The 22,518-nt window shown below is 42.7% G+C and overlaps 1 protein-coding gene across 1 annotated transcript; it reads right to left on the bottom strand.

Moving 5' to 3' along the window:
• Window positions 1-22,113, bottom strand: LOC308291786 (NFX1-type zinc finger-containing protein 1-like; the record flags this gene model as incomplete). The annotated part of the gene is made up of 17 exons (XM_080733919.1): window positions 1-2,157; window positions 3,726-3,821; window positions 4,518-4,628; window positions 6,292-6,459; window positions 6,814-6,946; window positions 8,549-8,688; window positions 9,018-9,226; window positions 9,669-9,777; window positions 10,657-10,806; window positions 12,708-12,838; window positions 14,214-14,336; window positions 15,575-15,816; window positions 17,294-17,397; window positions 17,967-18,146; window positions 18,835-19,178; window positions 20,721-20,943; window positions 22,036-22,113. The coding sequence occupies 17 exons, from the start codon at window positions 22,111-22,113 to the stop codon at window positions 1-3; spliced, it is 4,698 nt and encodes a 1,565-aa protein (XP_080590045.1).
• Window positions 22,114-22,518: the final 405 nt, after the last annotated feature.

Genomic DNA, 22,518 nt, shown 5'->3' with positions numbered 1-22,518 from the left:
TTACGGGCTGGCTTCAGTCACAGTCAGCTCACAGTCGGGGCAGCGCTCACTCTCTGTTGCCCCCTCACCTTCACTCATAACATATACATGGCCTTTAGGGCATCTATACCAATGGCCAGGTGTCATCTGTATGGCTGGGACAATCGCCTTCCTCTCGTGAATCATATCCTCCAGACATTTCAATGCCTGTTTCACTTGGTCTTGCTCAGTAAAAGGACCAGGCGTTGCACCTTCTTTGACTAACAGGTTGCAACGGATGTCGTGGTCAGCAAAGAGGAACAGCCTCTTCAGCTCACACTGTAGATCCGAGACCTGCTGGCCAGTGAATTTCTGCTTCAGGTCGAGTAGCCACATCACAAATCTCTTGATTTCCCCCTCAAAGAGTCCTTGTTCACCAGACATGTGCTTCTTTTGGATCGTTTTGAGCTTTTCAACTTTCTCGAGGAAGGCCATCTTGTTTTCAAGGATACACAGGTCCTTCATGGTGAGATGACGAGGGTTCAGTTCAGCTGTGATGTTCATGTAGCCAGCGATCTGAAGCCCGCTCATGTTCCATCGCTTCGTCAGAGTCTTCTTCTTCTTTGCGATATCTGTTTGCCCCACGCTGAGCTTCACCTTGACTTTCTCAATCTCGGTCAGAATGCTCTTGATTTGGGTTCCATAGCGGAGGTTGTTTCGGATGGGAGTTTGACACTCAGGGCAGTCTTTCAGTCTTATGGCCACCTGCTCCCCTTCATTAGACTGCTGTATGTCACCCATCCCCATGTATGAGTCGATAGCTGTTGATTCAACGATGTGTCCACAGTCTTCAAGTTGGACGTACAAAGCGGTCCTGTCGGTGTCCTCGGTGCCAAAGACATTTGCATCACAGATGCGGCATCTCTTGGGACATTTCTCTCCACAGAGGCCTATGCAGGGATGGCCACAGTCCAGGATCTTGTCACAGGGCTGGACGCAAGGTGGGCGGTCGCATGGCTCATGACAACGCTTACTGCACCTCTGGTGAGGGCACTGCCAAGCACAGGGCTCTGTGCAAGGTGTGCACGGATGTCCACACGGGTGCGTGCAATTACCGTGGACGCAGCGGTTCTCGCAAGGCCCGCGACAGGCAGAGCAATCAGGAGCGCATATCTCCTGGCACTTGTGGGAGCAGATCAGAAGACGTTCGCACCGTTGGGCACAAGCGAAGTGGTAGCGTCCCTGGTGGCAACTGTAGCAAGTACCGGTGCAAGCATGGCCACATTTGAGCATCTTCTGGCACGGCTCCTGACATGCAAGCGTCTCTGGGTCCTGGTGGCAAGGGACCATCTGATTGTGCCCACATTGGAGCATCTTCTGACAGGGCTCCCAACAGGCAAACGTCTTTGGGTCCTGGTGGCAAGGAACCATCTGTTTGTGCTGGCACTCTGGTATGGTCTTCTCAACCATTACCATGCACTCAGGGCATGGTTCATGGCACCGGAGTGGGCACCCGTGCTTCAAATCACAGAGAAATCTTGCACATTCCTCAGGGCACTGGTACTTCTTATGCTCAGGGTCACGAGGATGGCAGTACAATGCGCAAGGGTGGCCACATTCCAAACTGAACTCACAACGTTGTGTGCAGCCTCCATCGGGAGCTTGTTCAAAATCTTCAGCACAGGAGGCCTCGACCTCACGGTCTGGGTGGTTGTGACAGCGGAGGGTGAGAGCTGTCCCGATCTCGCCCTTCTCCCGCAAGGTACCGAAGATGCCTGCCCACAGCTCGACTCTGCCCAACATTTCGCTGTTGCAGATGCAGTAGAGAGCTTTCTTGGCACGTGACAAGGCCACACAAACGCGGTTGGAGATCCTCAAGAAGCCGACCTTACCCTCTGCATTGCTGCGGACCAGAGATAACAGGATGATATCATTCTCTTCCCCTTGGTACTTGTCCACCGTGTGCACTTTGACCCCGGCAAAGGACTTTTCGGTTTTCATGAGTCTTCCCAGGCAGAGAAGCTGGGCGGTGTAGGTGGTCAGGATGGTAATCTGCTCTGGTTCGTAGTCCTGTAAGAGAAGGTAGCGGCACAGGGCAACTACAAACGTGGCCTCATGCTGGTTCTGGTGACTCTTTCCATCTCTCATGTGTTCTTCGTGGTGATTGTGCTCCAAAAAGAATAGATTGGTTTTAAGGCCCTGCAAGGCAATAATTTGTATGATAAATATCATTTGTAAGATATGTATTTGTCATATTCATGGTATAGAATGATCTGATAAACAGAATATAATTTAAATGGGGGAAAGGTTAATTTGTCATATTTCAAAGATGATAATAGTTATGAGATAATATTTCAATTAGAAAGACATGATTTTGAAAGGATCCCTGGCTAATACGACAAATATGCCTTAATACATTATAATTGTCCTCTATAACTATGTAAAATTAAAAACACCTTTAATATTTAATTTCTTCTAGAAATAGATAATCTTTCACTCAATAGGAGAAATGCCTGTCGCAAGTTCATGATGTCATGAAACCATGTGTGGTCTATCCCTATGGAATTTATGGCATGCATGTGCAAAAAACACACATTTGAAATAATGATTTGATGCTCATATTAACCATAGGAAGTATGAAATTTGTTTTTATTTCACATGCATGCCATAAATTCCATAGGGATAGACCACACATGGTTTTATGACATCATCAACTTGCGACAGGCATTTCCCCTAAAAATTAGCTATTTCTAGAAGAAATAAAATATTTAAGGTGTTTTTAATTTTACATTGTAGTTATAGATGACAATTATAATGTATTAACCCATTTAGGCCTAACCTATAGGGCTAAATCAGAAATGAGCCTACAAAACAAATATGTTGCTACATACTGTACATGTACTGTAAGCCCCTCCCAAACAGCAAAATGTGTTCCCGGCCTGAATGGGTTAAGGCATATTTGTCGTATTAGCCAGGGATCGCTTTAATAATACATTATAATCTCCATCTATTAACCAAGCCTAACTAAACAACAAAATTCCTACAGTTAATATGGGCATCAAATTTGATTTATATATATATACTGTAATACTATGTTGTTTTGTAATTTTGTGTTTTCTTTTAGCACATGCATTCCATACATTCCATAGGGCTAGACCAGGGGTTCCCAAACTTTTTTGTCTCAGGGCACCCCATTAACATGTTTTAATCCGAGGCACCCCTACATTATAATTTTCACTCCCAGCACCTTATATTTATAGCATATCGTCGTTGTCTGGTGGAAACCTTGTATGTCCAAAACCGTTCGTTTTGTATTTATCATCTATAAAATGTAATAAACTAGTGAAAACAGCAGATCTACAAGCACACAACGCCTCGCATCGCTTGTAGATCGGCTGTTTTCACTAGTTTTGTGCGACAGTCTTGTATGCTGAAGCAGGGCTTTGCTTTACCAAAAGACATACACATTTGAAACTTGGAGATACAAGGTTTCTGCCCGACAGTGATGATATTTCAGCGATTATGTTGCGAGGAAAACGTTGAGATAATAGCCATTTTGGTTAGAACTGACTGAAAATAACTTTGTACTTCAAGTTTAAAATGATACTAAATATTTTTTCAAGTGTCCAAATAAATTAAAAATATTAAATTATCTCGCGGCACCCCTGGACTGCCGCCACGGCACCCCAGGGTGCCCCGTCACCCACTTTGAAAACCCCTGGGCTAGACCACACATGGACAGTAGTGGAGATGAAAATGAAACACACCATGATGTCTTCGTGGGCCATGACAGAGGGGTGGTTCTCCAGCTCAGCATAGATGTGTGGGGTCAGAAGAGAGGCAATGTTTGGCTTCATGCGATGCTGTAGACCAACATGAACACATACTGTACTGTACTGTACTGTACACACACACATTGCACAAACACGGCACAACTCTAAAGCAGTGGTTCTCAACTTGTGGGTCGGGACCCCCAGGGGGGTCTCCAAATTATTTTGGGGGGTCCCCAGATGATTACCGTAATGTGCAACATTGTTTTCTCACTCAACAGTAAACAAACAAACATAAAGTTTAAGTGTATAGAGGGTATATGCATATTTCTAAAGTGACAATTTAAGGACTTTTTAATGCCTCTAAAATGACAAATTAAACATTAGCCAAATTGTCTCATATTAGGGGCACAAATTGGGAAAATAGCAGATCTACATGCTCACAACGCCTCGCAATTTGCGAGGCGTTGTGAGCATGTAGATCTTCTATTTTCACAATAGAACCGTGTACAAAATGTAATGCCTCAACTCTTAGTGCTTGTCAGGGTGGGGGGGTCCCTGGGTAAAAAATATAATTATTTTGGAGGTCGCGGCCTGGAAAGGTTGAGAACCACTGCTCTAAAGTAAAACATGCAGTGAAGGCATAAGTGCAGTTACACTTATGCCTTCAAATGCATGATAGAAAGATTCCCTATATTAAATTCATTGATTGTTATGGTATTCATGCGTAAATTAACATGACAGCTTGACAGCTGACAGTGTTGCTGATGTGTGAAAAGAAGCACAAACCTGGCTGTTGAGTCTAACAAAGGGTAAGTTCATTTTGATCAGCCTCTCGAACATGGACACCTCCAGGTCGTATTTCCTTGCCAGATCATATACTGTAGCACTGGGCCGCAACTGAGAAGACATCATAGAGATCACTGTTAAGTTACATGCACACAGCAACCGCTGCCATTTCTATTATATTAAAAACTACAGCAATGGCTATGTAGGTCTAAAAAAAGGATCTTACACCAGTAAGACTCCCTAATCGGGAGATAAGCGACCGTCAGGTCGCAGCGTGATTTTAGGGCAAAATCTGTAGGAGCAGTGTCCAAAAATGTGTTTGAAAAAATCGGCCTGATGGTGGCGCTATATGGGACAGATCCATGTTGATGACATGAGTGTAGACATACTGTGTACCGATTTGCATGATTTTAGGGCAAAATCTGTAGGAGCAGTGTCCATAAATGTGTTTTGCAAGAATTGGCCTCATGGTGGCGCTAGAAGAGGGTCATGTGAGAATTTATGGGTGGAGGTTGTGGTTTGGCAGACAAGAAGTGTGTATGCAAAATTTGGCATGGATCGGGGCAACGGTTGCGGAGATATGAGCAGGGCAAAAGTGTGACGTGTGACAGACAGACTGACGGACTGACGGGCAGACTGACGGACAGCTGGTCGAGGAATCTTACATAATCTGATGCCTCACTGCAGCCATGCCCCTCATTCTATATTTATGTGCTTAATTATGCAGGGGGAGGGGCATGCCATGGCAGTTAAAACCATTTGAAATGAAACAAACTCCAGCGGGCAAGCCCTCTTGTGCCCAAAATAAGATTTAAACATATTAAACAATACGTTTAAATCTTATGCTATTCATGCGTAAACTTAACTGTGCGAAGTGAGCGGTGCAAACACGACACGTGTGCATATCTACGTTTTGTCCATGACATCAGTTACTTTATGTATATGAGCACGGATATCCATACAAATACAATTGGCTAATACACACAACGCTCAAACAACTATTTAGATGGATGGCTGTCTACATGCATACTCAACAGGTGATAAGACATTCAACCAAGCCACACTCACAACACTCATGTTGAGAGCAGAATGATACTGACAAATTTAAAGAAAATATCTAAATGTAAATGTTGGCATAGAAGTCGGGATTACTTCTTCATTTGTATTCTTGCAATGAAATAGTTTTTCATTATCTATAATTTCCACAATGCCCCTAAGCTTTGATATAAGGACAATATACCATGGTTATTGGTAAGTACTAGGGCATTCACCAAATATTAGAATATTCCAATATCAAAGTCACTATTCAACGTTGTTCACCGAAGTCGAATATTCGCTTATTTAAAAAAAAAATCAATGCCCCTGGTAGATGAATTTGTTAATGCTCTATACCAGTTCTCAAACCTTTTTAGGCTGTGACACCCAAAATAAACATATTTGAACTGGGGACCCCCACCCTGACAAGCACTTGGAATTGTAGGTATTACATTTAATGTGACTCGGCTCCACAGATAAAATTATAGTGAAAATAGCAGATATACATGCTCGCAACGCCTCGCGTGAGCATGTAGATCTGCTATTTTCACAATGTTCGCCTCTTGCTTTCTTAATATTTGACAGTTTGGACAGTCCTGTCGAATATTCGACTATTCGAATACTTTGAGGTCGAATAATTCGAATACTAAAAATCACTATTCGTGAATGCCCTAGTAAGTACTGTGTGTGACATTGCCATGTGGGATTCACAGACAGACAGTGAGTGGTGCTTCCTGACCTGCTGGTGGTCTCCGATGAGGATGAGGTGCTCACAGGCTTCCGCCAGCGCAGTAATAATGTGGGCCTCCAATACCTGCGCCGCCTCTTCTACAATCACCAGCCGCGGCTGCAATTCCTGGATCAACTCACGGGACTTGGCTGCTCCGGTCGTTGTCATGCCAATGACCTGAGGGGCAGATTTTCCATTTTAACTCTGAACCTAAAATAAACAATATTACATATAGTACATACTGTAGTACATTGCATATCGTCACTGTCGGGCAGAGACCTCGTATCTCCAAGTTTCAGATTTGTATGACGAAGCCCTGCTTCATCATACAAGGCCGTTGCACAGAAGTAGTGAAAACAGCTGATCTACAAGCACACAACGCCTCGCACCGCGAGGCGCTGTGTGCTTGTAGATCGGCTGTTTTCACTAGTTTAAGTAATGTTTTAAAATGATAAATGCTAAAAGAACGGTTTTGGACATACAAGGTTTCCACCCGACAACGACGATATATTTCTACTGGTATTACTGTACCTTGGCCTTCCTCAAGACACACAGACGGTCACTGCGTTGTACGTCAGCTAGTCGATCCACCACGTGCTGATAGGCCTCTGCAGGCCGCAAGGCTTCGCTACGCAGTGCCATCCTGTAGCGCGCAACCCACAACCTACAGACAATTTACAATTTAGGCATTTAGCGGAAACTCTCATCCAGAGCAAGGTCACACACATCAAATGCAGAGAGAGTGTAGTGCCTCAGTAAACTAGGATCACAGGCAATCCAATAACCTAGCATGTCAGCCAACAAAAATAATAACCTGTACATTGAAATAATAGGATACCAGGTAAACAATGAGCCTAGCATCTGTCTAATAACATGCTAGAGTACATTGTGGTCAAGAAGACAACAAACCTAACCTATAATCAAACCAGCAGAAGGTGGCAGGACACAGACAGTAGATAGATGATTGTTAGTCAAACCATAATATGACAGCATAAAGCAGGGGTCTTCAACAGGGGGTCCGGGACCCCTAGGGGGTCCTCAGAGTTACTACAGGGGGTCCTCCAAATCTTTGTGTGATAGAAACTTTTTCCTGCTTTTTTCTATTAACCACTTGAATCCTAGCGTCAGTCCATATTCTGATCATTTTAGTCAAAAATAGCCGATCTACAAGCTCACAACGCCTCGCAGCGCGAGGCGTTGTGAGTTTGTAGACCAAAGATGTTTGGTGTAGAGGGGGAAAAAGAGCAGACTAAGTACCATGTCAAGTTAACACGTTGCAAGCCGCGGCAGAACCCTCTGAACAGAGGTAGCGCCGAAGAAATAAGCCATTTATTTACAAACATGTTTTAAAAAAACAAAGCCCACATGATAACAACACGTACTGGAGTGCTCGACACAGCGTACATATTCATCCTGCAGAGGTCGGCGATCTTACTTTGGCGAGGCGGAGGGGAGATCAATTCCATTCGTTTACGTGCGGCGAAGCAGGGAAAGGAGCGATAGAGAAGCGGCGCCCGAACGTGATTGAAACCGCGATCCACGAACAGAGACAAAGACCAGCCATCTTGTTTGAGCTTCTTGCTGAGTTTCAACACTGGGGAGAGGATGAGGCTCCTCCTGGCCAGCCATCCATCCAGAATGTGAGTCAACGGCGTGGCCTGCTGGATATTAGGAGTATCACACCCAGCACCAGAAAATGACTGTCAGAGCATATTAACCCTTTCAGATCGCTCCAAAAAGACACAGAGAAGAATTTCCGATGATTTTTTTTTTTTTTATTATAATTTATATCAAAAGTCCGGTAATAGACGTGTGGCTGATGGGACCCAGTAGGAAGTCCGAGGGAGTACGGCCAGGCTTAGAAGGTGTTAAGTATTGACGGTTCAAGAAGTTAAATACGTATCTGAAAACACAAATTGACATATACTGATGATTGTGCTGTCAAACCATGAAACTATATGGAATCTATATGAAAAAGGTTGTGGGGGTCCCTGCTTCATCTCTCTCTCAACTAAGGGGTCCTTGGCCTGAAAACGTTGAAGACCCCTGGCATAAAGCACCTCAAAGATGGAGAATTGGACAAGGACTAATAGCCTGAAAAAAATTGTATTTGTTGATGGCATGTATTGTTGTGTAATTTTTACGCTAGGTTGAGAAAGTATATGTTTTTAGAGTATCCAGTGCAGTACCAGCGGGCATACCGTACGGGTGCACGCCTACTCGAGAACGATGAAGGTTAGGGTTAAGGTTAAAAAGGCAGCCGTACCGATAGAGTCTCCATCTGTCTGGCAGACTGAGAAGCCAAACATCCAGAACTTCTTTCTCCTCCGCTTCAGTCATGTCCGAGCTCAGGTCCAGCTCCTTCCTGATTCTGTCCCTGATCTTTCTCCTCTGCTGTCGTTGCATCTGTGGAAACAAACAAACAGGTGCATGGCAAGGTTTGAACCCACATAATCATTAATGATCATGTTGTTGTGTTGGGTGCCCCAAACCTAGGTGTTGGACAATAATGTTTTTCTGAATCGTTTGAATATTGAATATTTATTCTGCACTTTCATTGAAATGTCTTATTTTACACCATGCTAAAGCCATAATCTTACCTGATTGACCACGTACACCTCAGTGTGTACTTTAAACATTTGAATCACTATGCATAATCTAAAAAAATAAAGCTGTTATTGGTCAAATGAGCTATTTATGTAGGGCATATGTAGGCACAGCTTGTTTTCTCTCACCTCCCAGCCCTCATCGCTTGGGTCTGCCTGTCGTTCAGTATCGTCAATGTTCAAAGCCAGCATTTGCTCCTCGAGTCCTGCCACGCCTGTGTCCATCTCCTCGTCCCGGTTGAATCTGGGATGGAAGTCTTCAAGGATCCGTTCAGCCTGGATCCAACCGGCCTGCTCCATGATTCCAAGCATCTCCTCATCCTCCGCTGTAGCTCCCTCTGCAGCAGAAAATAATAATGACATAACTTAAACTAAAGATTACACTTCAAATTCAAATCTGTTTTCTAGCTTGTGTGCAGGGATATGCCTTTACAGTGTATTTCAAATAGCTTGCCAGTAGCTTAAAGGGAAACGTTGACTGTTCTTATCCCAGGAGTTTAGTTTACCATACAACATATCGTCACTGTCAGGCAGAAACCTTGTATCTCCAAGTTTCAAATTTGTATGTTTTCTCGTAAAGTAGCTTCATCATACAAGACTGTCGCACAAGACTAGTGAAAATAGCAGATCTACACCTCGCGGTGCGAGGCGTTGTGTGCTTGTAGATCGGCTATTTTCACTATTTTAAATCATTTTTAAAATGATAAATAAAAAACGACATACAAGGTTTCCACCCGACAACGACGATATTGTGGACTAGGCTCCACTTTAAAACCTCACCTCCATTTCCAATGGCCTCCTCTGTCGCCCTCCGCTGGAAGACAGTGGAATCGATGCCCAACCACTCCATTATGATCTTCTCACCACCGGCCTCAAACCCACCCTGATCCTAAGAAGGAGGGACATTACACAAACACTTAAAGGGGAATTTCGGTCAAAAACGACTTTCCTACCTTTCAAATGATGATTCAGGAAGCTTCTGGGTTGATCCAGGTGTCGTTTGACCCATAGCAGCATTTTGTTCCATTTTCCTCCCCTGCACCCCACGGCTCCAAACGTCACCTCTCGGGTCACTTTATAATCCGGTTATTATTCTCGCTCAAAACTCACTTTTCTCGCTCGGTCTCAGTCCCTCATACTGTTGTTAGCATATCCGAGCTACACCAGCTCCTGGTCGCCGCCATGTTTGTTTACAAAAAGCTCAACTCTGAACTCTCAGCCCAGCTAGAGAAACACTGGGAAATCCCGTTTTGTATCGCGTGACTCGTTCGGGAGTGAAATTCCCCTTTAATGGCAAGTTTACATCGCCTTCAAGGCCATCGGGCAAAGACGTGTTCAGGGGTGTCTCACCAAATTCGGGGCCCTGGGTACAAGGATTCACCCACATTTTCTGCTTTAACTATTGTTTTTTGAAAAACCAATGTTTCTATGTCACTGGTGCTCAAACCTTTTCATGTGAAGGACCCCCAAAATGATATGTACTTGGCCACAGACCCCCATCTCAAAATATTTCGTTCCAGGGACCCCCCAGAAGCAACATTTGAGTTACAAACGTTCGCTTTAAAAATACATATATATTCATAGATTTGCACACATTTTCACGACTTTTTCAAAAATAGCAGATCTACAAGCTCGCAGCGCGGCACTCGGTGCCGCGCTGTGAGCTTGTATATCTGCTATTTTTCAATAGTTAAAGCATTCAATAATTCTAGGCCTAAATGGGTTGATATCCCATAATAACCCGTTATGTTCTGCCAGCATTACTCACAGGTACAAGTGGGCGGTGCAGGCTGATCCGATGTTCCTTTAACATGAAGGTCTCTAGGAAAGACTCTTGGAGGATTCCTTTCAGGCTGCACCCCAGCTTCACCACCAGAGGCTTTATCTCCCTCTTCACCTCATCCAGGTCCCTGTAGATCTGAGAGAGACAATACAGAGACACACACAGTGCACTGAGGCAGTGAGAGAGACAATACAAAGACACACACAGTGCACTGAGGCAGTGAGAGAGACAATACAGAGACACACACAGTGCACTGAGGCAGTGAGAGAGACAATACAGAGACACACACAGTGCACTGAGGCAGTGAGAGAGACAATACAGAGACACACACAGAGCACTGAGGCAGTGAGAGAGACAATACAGAGACACACACAGTGCACTGAGGCAGTGAGAGAGACAATACAGAGACACACACAGTGCACTGAGGCAGTGAGAGAGACAATACAAAGACACACACAGTGCACTGAGGCAGTGAGAGAGACAATACAGAGACACACACAGTGCACTGAGGCAGTGAGAGAGACAATACAGAGACACACAGAGCACTGAGGCAGTGAGAGAGACAATACAGAGACACACACAGTGCACTGAGGCAGTGAGAGAGACAATACAGAGACACACACAGTGCACTGAGGCAGTGAGAGAGACAATACAGAGACACACACAGAGCACTGAGGCAGTGAGAGAGACAATACAGAGACACACACAGTGCACTGAGGCAGTGAGAGAGACAATACAGAGACACACACAGTGCACTGAGGCAGTGAGAGAGACAATACAGAGACACACACAGAGCACTGAGGCAGTGAGAGAGACAATACAGAGACACACACAGAGCACTGAGGCAGTGAGAGAGACAATACAAAGACACACACAGAGCACTGAGGCAGTGCTTCTCTAAGTGTCTCAAAATGTGTTAATATTAGGGATGGGACGATAAGCGATATTGTCTTTTATCGTGATAAAAAACACTCACGATAATCGTATCGTGGAGATTTAATATATCGTGATATCGTCCTCCGTCATGCACTGGGATCAATTCACCTTTTATTTGCCGAGCTGCCGGTACCACTTAAACCCTCTATAATTGGTAAAAGGTACTTATACTATATGTACCAGTACTTGATACTTGTCTTTTTTTCACTCTTTGCCAACAAATAGCAGATCTACAAGCTGTGTAGATCTGCTATTTTTTGGCAAATGTTCCGCCCCAGGATAATGGATATTGATTATCGCGATAATATCGTAAATCGCGATTTATTTTCCCTAGTTAATATAGCATCAAAATATGTTTGCCACTTTAACCGTATTTTATACTTCAGCTATTCAACAATAGCCGATCAACAAGCTCACAACGAGTCGCATCTTGACACGTTGTGAGCTTGTAGATTGGCTAATTTTTTCAAAGGTTTTTAATATCTTGAATATCTTGAGTCAGCCACAGAAAATACAAACATGTTTGTTGAATCTTGATGGGCAAGTGCAATACTGTACATCCAAGTACAATACATTTAGGAGCAAGTGCAACATTGGATACAGGAAGAGTGGGCAGTCTGGGCACCAAGGAAGAGTGGGCACCTCGATGACAATTCTTTCCTTAATGTAAAAAATAATAATAACTTGGAAAGTATTTTTCAGTAATGTACAGGATTTGAACATGCATCATCCTTATCAGACTTAAATTTACCCTTCAACTTCTTGTTTATGCCCAAAATGACATGGTTACACACAGGGTTTGTAGCAGTTTGTAGCAATTGTAAAATATTATGCCTTAATTGGCAAATGTTCAAGCATGTTCAAATCATGCACTGTATACTTACGTAAAAACATTTTCCAAATATTTGATAATTTATATTTTGGAAAGAAATGTGCCAATTTGGACACCACCATGCCACCTGTTGGAGCTCCTGTCTCTCAATGTTTCTGTGGTGAATAATTGGGCCATTCTCTCAAAATGCCACGGTAAACACATTGTTGTGTAGTTATGTTAATCATAATCAAATAGGTTTTAATTTTCTCATACCAGACCGACTCACCTCTCTTTTTGCAGAGCGGAGGTACCACGGCAGGTCATGGGTCAGCTCCCGAAGATTGAATTTCTTCAGTGCTTCACTGTTGCTCCGGCCTCCTACTCTGACGATGCCCTTTGGCAGAAACTTAAGGATACCTGTGTCACAGATAGAGGAGGTAATAGGTACACTTTATTTATATAGCGCCTTTCAAAACAAATGGTTTGTACAATAAACGGTGCTGTACAATAAATACAATAAAAATAAAAAACATCACATTGAAATAGAGTAACACAAGTTAAAGTGCTGGTGAAACAAGTGCATTTTTGGCAGCTTTTAAAAGGCATCGACTGACTCTGTATTTCCTAGAGAATAATAAGAAGGTCTTTGTCACAAGTAATCTCCTTGGGGACCAAAGAAATCGATTCTACAGTCAATTAGACAATTACAGGTGGTGAATTACAATAGTCCAAGCGGGAGGAAATAATAATATAGATGAGTTTTTCCAGGCCTTGAGGCGATAGTAAAGGCCTGATTTTGGCAACAATTGAAAGAAAGTTTGGAAAATGTTTTCTTTTTTTTTTTGTACATGTAGTTCAAATACAGAAATATGTACCATCTTATAAAGTGGATTAGAGAAGACAGATTATTTGAAGATAAGGTTGAAAACACGGGTGAAGTGTTCCTAAGGTGTTTTTCATTTTCAGTTGATTTGTCATAAACCAAATAGTGTTTTTTTAATGTGTACATGGTTAACCCTTCTAACATCCCAGCCCCAAAAGCTCAGGACATTGAATCAAAATAGAGAGAAAAGGGAACATTTTCTTCCGTAACAGCACTCCATCTGTGCTGTCAAAGTACAATTTAACTCATACTCTGCGATCCCCGTCGATCCCGGAGATTTCCCAATGTACCGCGCTGCTATGCCCGTCGATCCCGGAAATTTAATTAGCTTTAATCATTATGAAACAATTAAAAGTATGATCGCGGATTATGGCCGTATCGGAGACTTTAGGCCCGCCTCCTAACTGTATCCGGCCCTATTTCCGTTTTAGACCGGATCTATAGGTTTCCGTATCCTGTCTATGGACCAATCGTAGCTTCCATCCCATCGCTGTTTTTTTTATTTGTTAGCTGTTTAATTCCACTACCCGCCTGGCATATGATCTGTGCACATATCGTCTGCTACGTGCGCGAACGTGTCCACGTGTTACCATAGCGCACAGCTGGATGTTTCCAATGTTTTTTAATGTAAACAGTGGCGGATAAGCAGGGATACAGCCTCGCAACGCATATGTCCATTTCAATGGGGTTTTTTTTATTCGAAAGCTGTCACCGAGTCTACACGTCTACTAGATGAGTCGTGCACAGATTGTGCACGATGCGTGCGCGTGCCCACGTTAAAAGGTAAGGACAATTTGGCAGCTGCTTACTACAGCTATGTTTAAAATGGCAGCAAAATTGTTAATTGAGTTGCATTTCAGGACATGACCTCACTGACTGTGACACTGACTGTGACACTGACAAACATACCCTCAAGGAACTGATCCAGGGCGTGGTTAGTGAAACACACCACCAGCATTGGTGCACCACTGCTCCAAAGTCCCTCATTGGTCAACAGAGCCTGAGCAATCTTCAGGCCTGTATAGGTCTTTCCTGGAGACAAAAGGGTGTTAGGGATTTTAAGTAAAAGCTACAGAATTGATACATACGTTACATCAGAAATAGCCTACAAAAACAAATATGTTGCTACATTCTGTACATGTACTGTAAGCCCCTCCCAAACAGCAAAATGTGTTCCCGGCCTGAATGGGTTAATAAAATCTGAGAAGGGGGCTAAAGGGGCTAAATTGCTACACAAATGCAATCAAACACAGTTATAATGATACAGATATTTTGAAATAAATTGCTACTTGAGGTTCATTTTAAGTACTACTACTAGCATTTTAGTGAATTTCAATTATCTGCAAACAATGTTATTGTATTGACAGCCGTAGGCCTAACAATTCAGTCCATAGTTTGTTTTTATAGCATCCATCTGGATTTACATTATACATTGTTGTCAGCCATAACTGTCCAAAATCCAAAGCAATTTTTCAGGTAATGAAGTTTAAGGAGTTTCAGTTCCAATGGAGCCAATGTAGTTATTTAACAAAAGCTCTTGTTGGTACTTTTCATAGGTGAAATACATTAGTAATAAGAAACTACAGACAGACAGACTTGACCACTCCTGAGTAACATTGACTAACATTTTCAAAAACTTTACAAGTTGCAAGTTTGAGCGTGTACGTACATTGTGTTTAATGACTTAAACCCTACTTGGTTGCACAATGCGAGTAAGGGAAAAAAGGGAAAAAAAGAAAAAAGAGAGATAGAAAAATAAACTGTTACATTTAGGCCTAGAATTATTGAATGCTTTAACCAGTGAAAAATAGCAGATATACAAGCGCTGCGAGCTTGTAGATCTGCTATTTTTGAAAAAGTCGTGAAAATGTGTGCAAATCTTTGAATATATGTATTTTCAAAGCGAACCTTTGTAACTCAAATTTTGTTTCTGAGGGGTCCTCCTGGGGTCCTTCACATGAAAAGGTTTGAGAACCACTGACATAGTAGTCTCTCAAGAACAAACTAACTGAGCTCCAGTTAAGTGAAAAGGACCTTTTCTTTGACGATGGCTGGCCAGATTGCTGACATAGAAACATAGGTTTTTCAAAACACCTTAGAAGGATTCAAAAGACACCTATAGAATCGGGTCAAAATTCTAATTTTCACGGTTTTTCAAAAATAGCAGATCTACAAGCTTGCAGCGCGGCAAATAGTTAAAGCATAAAATAATGATACACAATAATGTGTACCCGTTCTAAATGGGTTTTTAAGAGAACACCCTGCCTTACCAGTGCCAGGAGGTCCCTGAATGATGGCCAGTTCGTTGGTGAGGGCCAGCTGGAGGGCTCTCATCTGAGACTCATCCAGTCCAAGCACCTCCTTTTTGGGCCAGGCCTCTGGCTTCAGACAGTGGAACGGCTGAATGCTGCTCCGGTGCTCAGGATGAACAATGGATGACATGTTGTATGTATCTCCTCTCTTCTTCAGATAGGCTGGGGGGAGCACATCAGTGTTGCAGTCCACGATGTACCTATGAAACGTCGGAGGTGGGATTATATTCACCATAATTTCATTTGTCATGAAACAAGACAAGAATGATAATCATAGATTAGTTAAAAATATATACCGGTATATTCTTACTCAAGTGTATGCCAGAGGCCACACCAAAACTATAACGACAACGACAGTGGTGGATCATCAATATCATTGTTGGGATCATTTTAAGGGATTTGATGAATGATGGAAAGTATCTCAATTTAGGGTACCACGTTCAACATGTTTAAACAACGTTAGTGTGGCTGCATCATTATTGTTAGTTATCTATACTATAATTTTCCGAATGTCTGTCTGAGTGTCTGTCTGAGTGAGTGTCTGTCACAGCGTTTCTCCTCAGTGGCTGGAGCAATTGATCTGAAATCGCATCACCATTAGCATATGAACACACCTGACATAACTGTGAAGCCCGTTTGTCACTTTCACAAATCATATGCTGTGTATTAGCATTTTTATGGTGTATCTACTATCTATTCTGCATCTAGCATGAGGCATATCTAATCTGCATCTAGCATGAGGCAACATGTTTAACCAGCTCTGTGTGTGTGTGTGTGTGTGTGTGTGTGTGTGTGTGTGTGTGTGTGTGTGTGTGTGTGTGTGTGTGTGTGTGTGTATGTAGGCGGGGGGGGGGGGGGGTGTCTGGCCCTGTTACAGATGTTGTCCAAAATCATGCAGATCGGTACACAGTATCTCGGTAGCCATTAAACAAAACGGGTATTTCTTACATTGATGCTCCAACATATTATCATGCAAGCACCAGTTAAAGTTACTTTCCATCCCTCATATACTGTGTGCACAGTGCACATCCCATAACCCACACACTGCACATCATTTCGGAGCTCATATCTTTGAACGGGTAAGGACTAGTCATTATAGTTATCATTCTTGGAGTGTACAGCCCTCACATTTAGATATTGCTCACCTGGTGCAGTCAAAGAATAACTATCCAGCACAGTGTTTTAATTTGCATGCAGGCTCTATAACAAAATAGTGTGGTATGTGACTGTGTCAGGGTGTGCCGACAATATTCCACTGGCAATGTTCAAGTTTGATAACGAATATGACAGCGATAACTGGTGAATTAGCCTCTTTTCCCTGAGAACTACATAGACTGTACAGAGCATACATGGATTTGGAAAAATAAAATGGAGCTGCAGTGCCCTCTATCAGTGCAGAGTATATATATTTACCCATATAAATAGGTGTTATAAATAGGTGTAAATCTTTTTGCTATCAAATGTTACTGACCCATTGAGTTTTGACAATGACCCCTAAAAAGAATAGTATGGAGCCACCGTACTTGTCCATTAATTTTTTGTGTTTAATTTCTTATTCTCAGTTAACGGTTAACCTAACATTAACCCAATTAGATGTGACCCAATGAACTGCTTTGATGGCCACTATTTGTCCATCAACTGCCCTGTAGGCCAGGAACGCATGCTGGAATGCAGTACCTCTGGAAGGGCAGACAGGCCTCCTCTTGCTCCTGCAAGCCTTCTAGCACATGACGGTAGGCCTCAAAGAAGGCGGTGCTCTCCACCATCAGGAAGCGGTCGGCCTGTAGGATGAGGTCATTTTTGTTATTCTATAGTTCAGTGCTTCTCAAATTGGGGTCTGGGGACCCTCAGGGGTCCTTGGGGGGGTTCCAGGAGGTCCCCAGCAAAATGACTTAAGCCATTCAGAACGGGTACACATTATTGTGTATCATTATTCTATGCTTTAACTATTGAAAAATAGAAGATATACAAGCTCAGAGCGCGGCGCGAGCTTGTAGAGCTATTTTTGAAAAATCGTGAAAATTTGAATTTTGACCCGATTCTATAAGTGTCTTTTGAATCCTTCTAAGGTTTTTAGAAAAACCTATGTTTCTATGTCAGCAATTCTGGCTAGCCATCGTCAAAGAAAAGGTCCTTTTCACTTAACTGGAAGCTCAGTTAGTCTGTTCTTGAGAGACTACTATGTCAGTGGTTCTCAAACCTTTTCATGTGAAGGACCCCCAAACTGATATTTATTTGGCCACGGACCCGCATCTCAAAATATTTAGTTCCAACGTTGGCTTTCGCCGGCCCTGCATGCCACCATTATTAATGGCCATTAAACACACTTTACAGTTTCGGACCGTCTCACCTGGATTGCCATCAACTTGTCTCTGCTCTCCTCAGTGAAGATAAGCTGGACCCTGCCTTTCCGCAGGCCCCTGGGCTCACTATCTGACACCGTGGCGTACAGGAAGCTCTCAAAGTTATCACACGACAGACAGACCAGCGAACCATAGATCAGCCTCTTCGAGTTCTCCCACCGTACACCCTGTTGGGAAAGTGTGTGTGTGTGCGTCCGTGCGTGTGGTAGATGGAATTAGTTATTTGGTTTATTACAAATGTAAAATGTATATTTGCCGAAAACAACAACAATTGAGTGGATTTATTGAAGATACTCCAGAGTCCAGACCATACATGGGCAACTGGCGGCGCGGGGGCCACATGAGGCCCCCACCTTCATTTAATGCGGCCCGCTGGTCAATATTGGAATACTTATATATTGATTGATTTCAGCTGTTCCAAACATTCAAACACAACTCACTTTAATTACTTCAGTCTATATAGTAGCTGACTAGGACTAGTCTTTTTATGTCTAATGTATTCAAATGTAAGTTCATTAAGTTAACATAAGAACATATAAATGCATTTGATATTTAATTAAAAAAAAAAACAAAAAAAAAACTTTTAACGATTCCAATTCAAAAATAGCAAAAATAGCATATCTACAAGCTCAATGCGACGCGTTTTGATCATGTAGATCGGCTATTTTTTACTGTATATGCAATGTGGCCCTCTGGAGTGAGTGTGAAAATATAGTGGCCCTCTCCATCATCAAAGTTGCCCTCCCCTGCTCCAGACCAATATGATACAGAGGTTGATAAAGACAACAGTATTGCTGTTATCTATCCAATATGAAAGCATAGGAAAAAAACACAGAGGTCGACACAGCTACCAACCTTAAAAGGCTGAGGGTCAAACTGAACAACGTAGGCCACGCCCACATGCGTACACACTGGCTCCACCAGACGGGTGTCACGATACACTGTGATGTCATCGAGGCGCTTCCTCCTCAGCGAGCTGTCGTTGGCCATTTGTCTCTGGAGTAGTTGCTGGATGCCCTCGCGAAGCGGTCGCACGAAGTCCTCTCTCAGCAGCCGGAAGTGAGTGTCGAGGTAGAGGTGGTTGCTGGCGTAGGGCTCAGAGGTGAGGTTGGGTCTAAGGAATGGCCTCTGGTCCTCGTGCATCTCCTCAGGTGTGGGGCAGATCGGCAGGTTCCTGAAGTCCTCCTGCTCTTCTACACCTAGGATAGGAGGTAGGGCAAAAGCGGACATAGTTTTAGTTTATGATTACACACAGTTTTTTTATGAGAACTATTGAAATGTTCAAGAGATGCACGCTAGGGCATTCACCAAATATTTGAATATTCGAATATCAAAGTCACTATTCGACCCCCAAAATAAACATATTTGAACTGGGGACCCTGACAAGCACTTGGAATTGTAGGTATTACATTTAATGTGACTCGATTCCGCAGATAAATATTGTGAAAATAGCAGATCTACATGTTGTGAGCATGCAGATCGGCTATTTTCACAATGTTCGCCTCTTGCTTACTTAATATTTGACAGTTTGGCCAGTCCTGACTATTCGAATACTTTGAGGTTGAATAATTCGAATACTAAAAATCACTATTCGTGAATGCCCTAATAGGAGGTATGGCAAAAGCGGACATGGTTTTAGTTTATGATCACACACCACCAGAGTTTATTTTTTTATGAGATCTATTGAAATGTTTAGCGGCACATCCAAACTTTTTTTTTTTTTTTTTTTTTTTTTCGTTTCAAATATTGTTATTGTCAAGCACCGCATAACAATACACAATTTCAAATCAGACATTAAACAGCGCTTCCATATCTTTTAAAAAGACATACATACACACACACACACACACCAAAAAAAGAAAATACATTACAGTGAAAGAGAACAAATATTCCTAACATCCAAACATTTCGACGGATACTGGATCAAAATAGATAAACTGTAAAGAAAGAGATACCACCTTTAATGCTCCCAAAACAATGTATCGATAAAGCAGTAAAACAAAAATGCTTTCGTCAGGTACACTGAACCGCACGTAAAAAGGGAATAGTGGCCAGAGTTACATCAGTTCATGAATGGAGACGCCCCAATTAGAATTTGGAACTGATCACAGATCAGACGATGAAGTTACACATACAGTCTGTGTCAGAGTGAGCCGATACATAAGCCATTGTTTCTATGACAATGAGGAAAATAATTATATACAGTATAAAACATAACCCACAGGCATAAAGTGTCCGTGCCCCATACATCAGTGGTTCTCAACCTTTTCAGGCCGCAACCCCCAAAATAATCATATTTTAACTGGGGACCCCCCACCCTGAGTTGAGGCATTACATTTTGTATAACACTGTTCTATTGTGAAAATAGCAGATCTACATGCTCACAACGCCTCGCGTTGCGAGGCGTTGTGAGCATGTAGATCGGCTATTTTCACAATTTCTGCCTAATAATATAATATTATTTGTCCAAAGTTTAATTTATCATTTTTGTCTTATTAGAGGTCCTTAAATTGTCACTTGAGAAATGTGCAAATACCCTCTATACACTTAAACTTTATGTTGGTTTGTTTACTGTTGAGTGAGAAAACAATGTTTCACATTAAGCTAATCATCTGGGGACCCCCCCAAAATAATTTGGGGACCCACAGGTTGAGAACCACTGCCATACATAATTCCTGTCCCATGTTACCTTCAGTGAAGAAGTATAACAGTATAATTATAAATAATGTCCTTCACCATACCGTGGTTCTCTCCACCAGTGTTTTTAGGTCTCCACCGGGGTTTAGAGGTGCTCTCCCTGGATTTCTTCTGGAGGCTGACCAGCTCCTGGATCTCCACCAACTTCTCATCCGTCTCTGGGAGGACATTCATTCCAGCTACCCTGAGGTCACGGCTGGAGCTTGGAAGGACCCTGACCAGCATGGACAATGACTGGAGAGAACTGTTAGGGAATGTTTTGAGCACCTGGAAATGAGTGAATGGGAATAAAGGTTAGCGTAGTTCACCCGTAGTTTCCCAACATTAGCACATTAGGCCTAAACAGGGATGTCAAACTCAAATACACAGTGGGACAAAATAGAAAAAATGTCGAGGGCTGCACCATTAAAGTGTATTACCCCCCCAGGCCAGGAACACACTTTTGTGTATTACATTATGTACAGTATGTAGTACAGTAATTTTTGAAAAAATATTTTACGTTTTTCAGATTTTTTTCGATGAAAGCCAAAGGTGTAAGGCTAGGGCTCCACCAAAATGACGGCGTCGTGCCGGCGTCGGACGGCGTCAAAAAATGAACCAGGGCGAATCTGAGCGTCCAACGCGGACGTTGACGTCGGCAGTGGAGCACCCTTCATTGATTAAAACGGGAGCGTTCCCAGAGTTGACGTTGACGCGACGCTCGACGCGCCCGGTGGAGCCGGGGGGGTAAGCTATCAAATAGTTTTGGAATTTTGTTTCTAACTGCTACAGAGGCTGAGTATTCCAGAAAAACAGTGGGTCATTTTCAAATCGGACTTAGATCTTTAAGGCTTTATTCAAATCGGACTTAGGCCTAAATGGGTTAAAACGTTTTGAAATTATTGCACATTTTGAACCTGGACCTAAACTGCCTATATTATATTATATTATATTATATTATATTATATTATATTATATTATATATATAGCTACATTAATCATTAAATGAATAAAGTAAAACTAACTGGACCTAAACTGCCTATATTATATTATATTATATTATATTATATTATATTATATTATATTATATTATATTATATTATATTGCACATATATATATATATAGATACATTAATCATTAAATGAATAAAGTAAAACTAAATAACTTGCAATATCTTCTTGCTCTGTCAGTAATTTCAAGTGAAAACGTTTATTTTTATTTTTTCAACAGGCAAACAGCAAAAAAGTATGTTTTCCTGATTTGGCCCCCAAGCCTTGAGTTTGACTTCTGTTAGGCCCTAACAGTGAGGTTTGCATGGAGGTAAAGCTATCTCAGTTTTAGGAAATGGCTTCTCTGCTGTTGGTAAGAATGTCATTTACCTCAAAGACAACAGCCAGGATGTTGTCCAGATGGTCTGTGTACTGTTTCCTGCGGACAGTGCAGGACTCTGAAGCCATTTTCTCCACATGATGTGGCAGTGTGAAGCGGAGGAATTCCGAGTCTTTCACCATGCCAGCCAGGTGTCGCCGGGTGCCCCTGTCTCTCCGTGCCTGGAAGGCCTTGCACAGGACCGAGCAGAGGAGTTGGACAAGGTCCTGTCTCATTTCTTTGTCGTTTAGCAGGTCTTGCAGAGTGCTGATAGAGGACAGTGTGATGGCCACCTCGGATGGATTCTTTCCAGATAGCTTATGCAGTATTTTGAAGGCATTCCGATGACTGCCATCCTTCCTCTTAGCAGAAGGTGAACGCCCCTCGTCCCTGCTGTGTCTTCCAGGTGCATCGCCATCTTTTCTATTTCCGCCGCTGCTTCCCGCTCTCTCCGCACCACCGCCTCCTCTTCTTCCCCCGGACCCTTTCTTCCC

The sequence above is a fragment of the Nannobrachium achirus genome (assembly GCF_963921795.1).
Source record: "Nannobrachium achirus genome assembly, chromosome: 9".
NCBI classification, from domain to species: Eukaryota; Metazoa; Chordata; class Actinopteri; order Myctophiformes; family Myctophidae; genus Nannobrachium; species Nannobrachium achirus.
The sequence above is the reverse complement of the archived record's forward strand: the minus strand, read 5'-3'. Positions and strand labels throughout refer to the sequence as shown.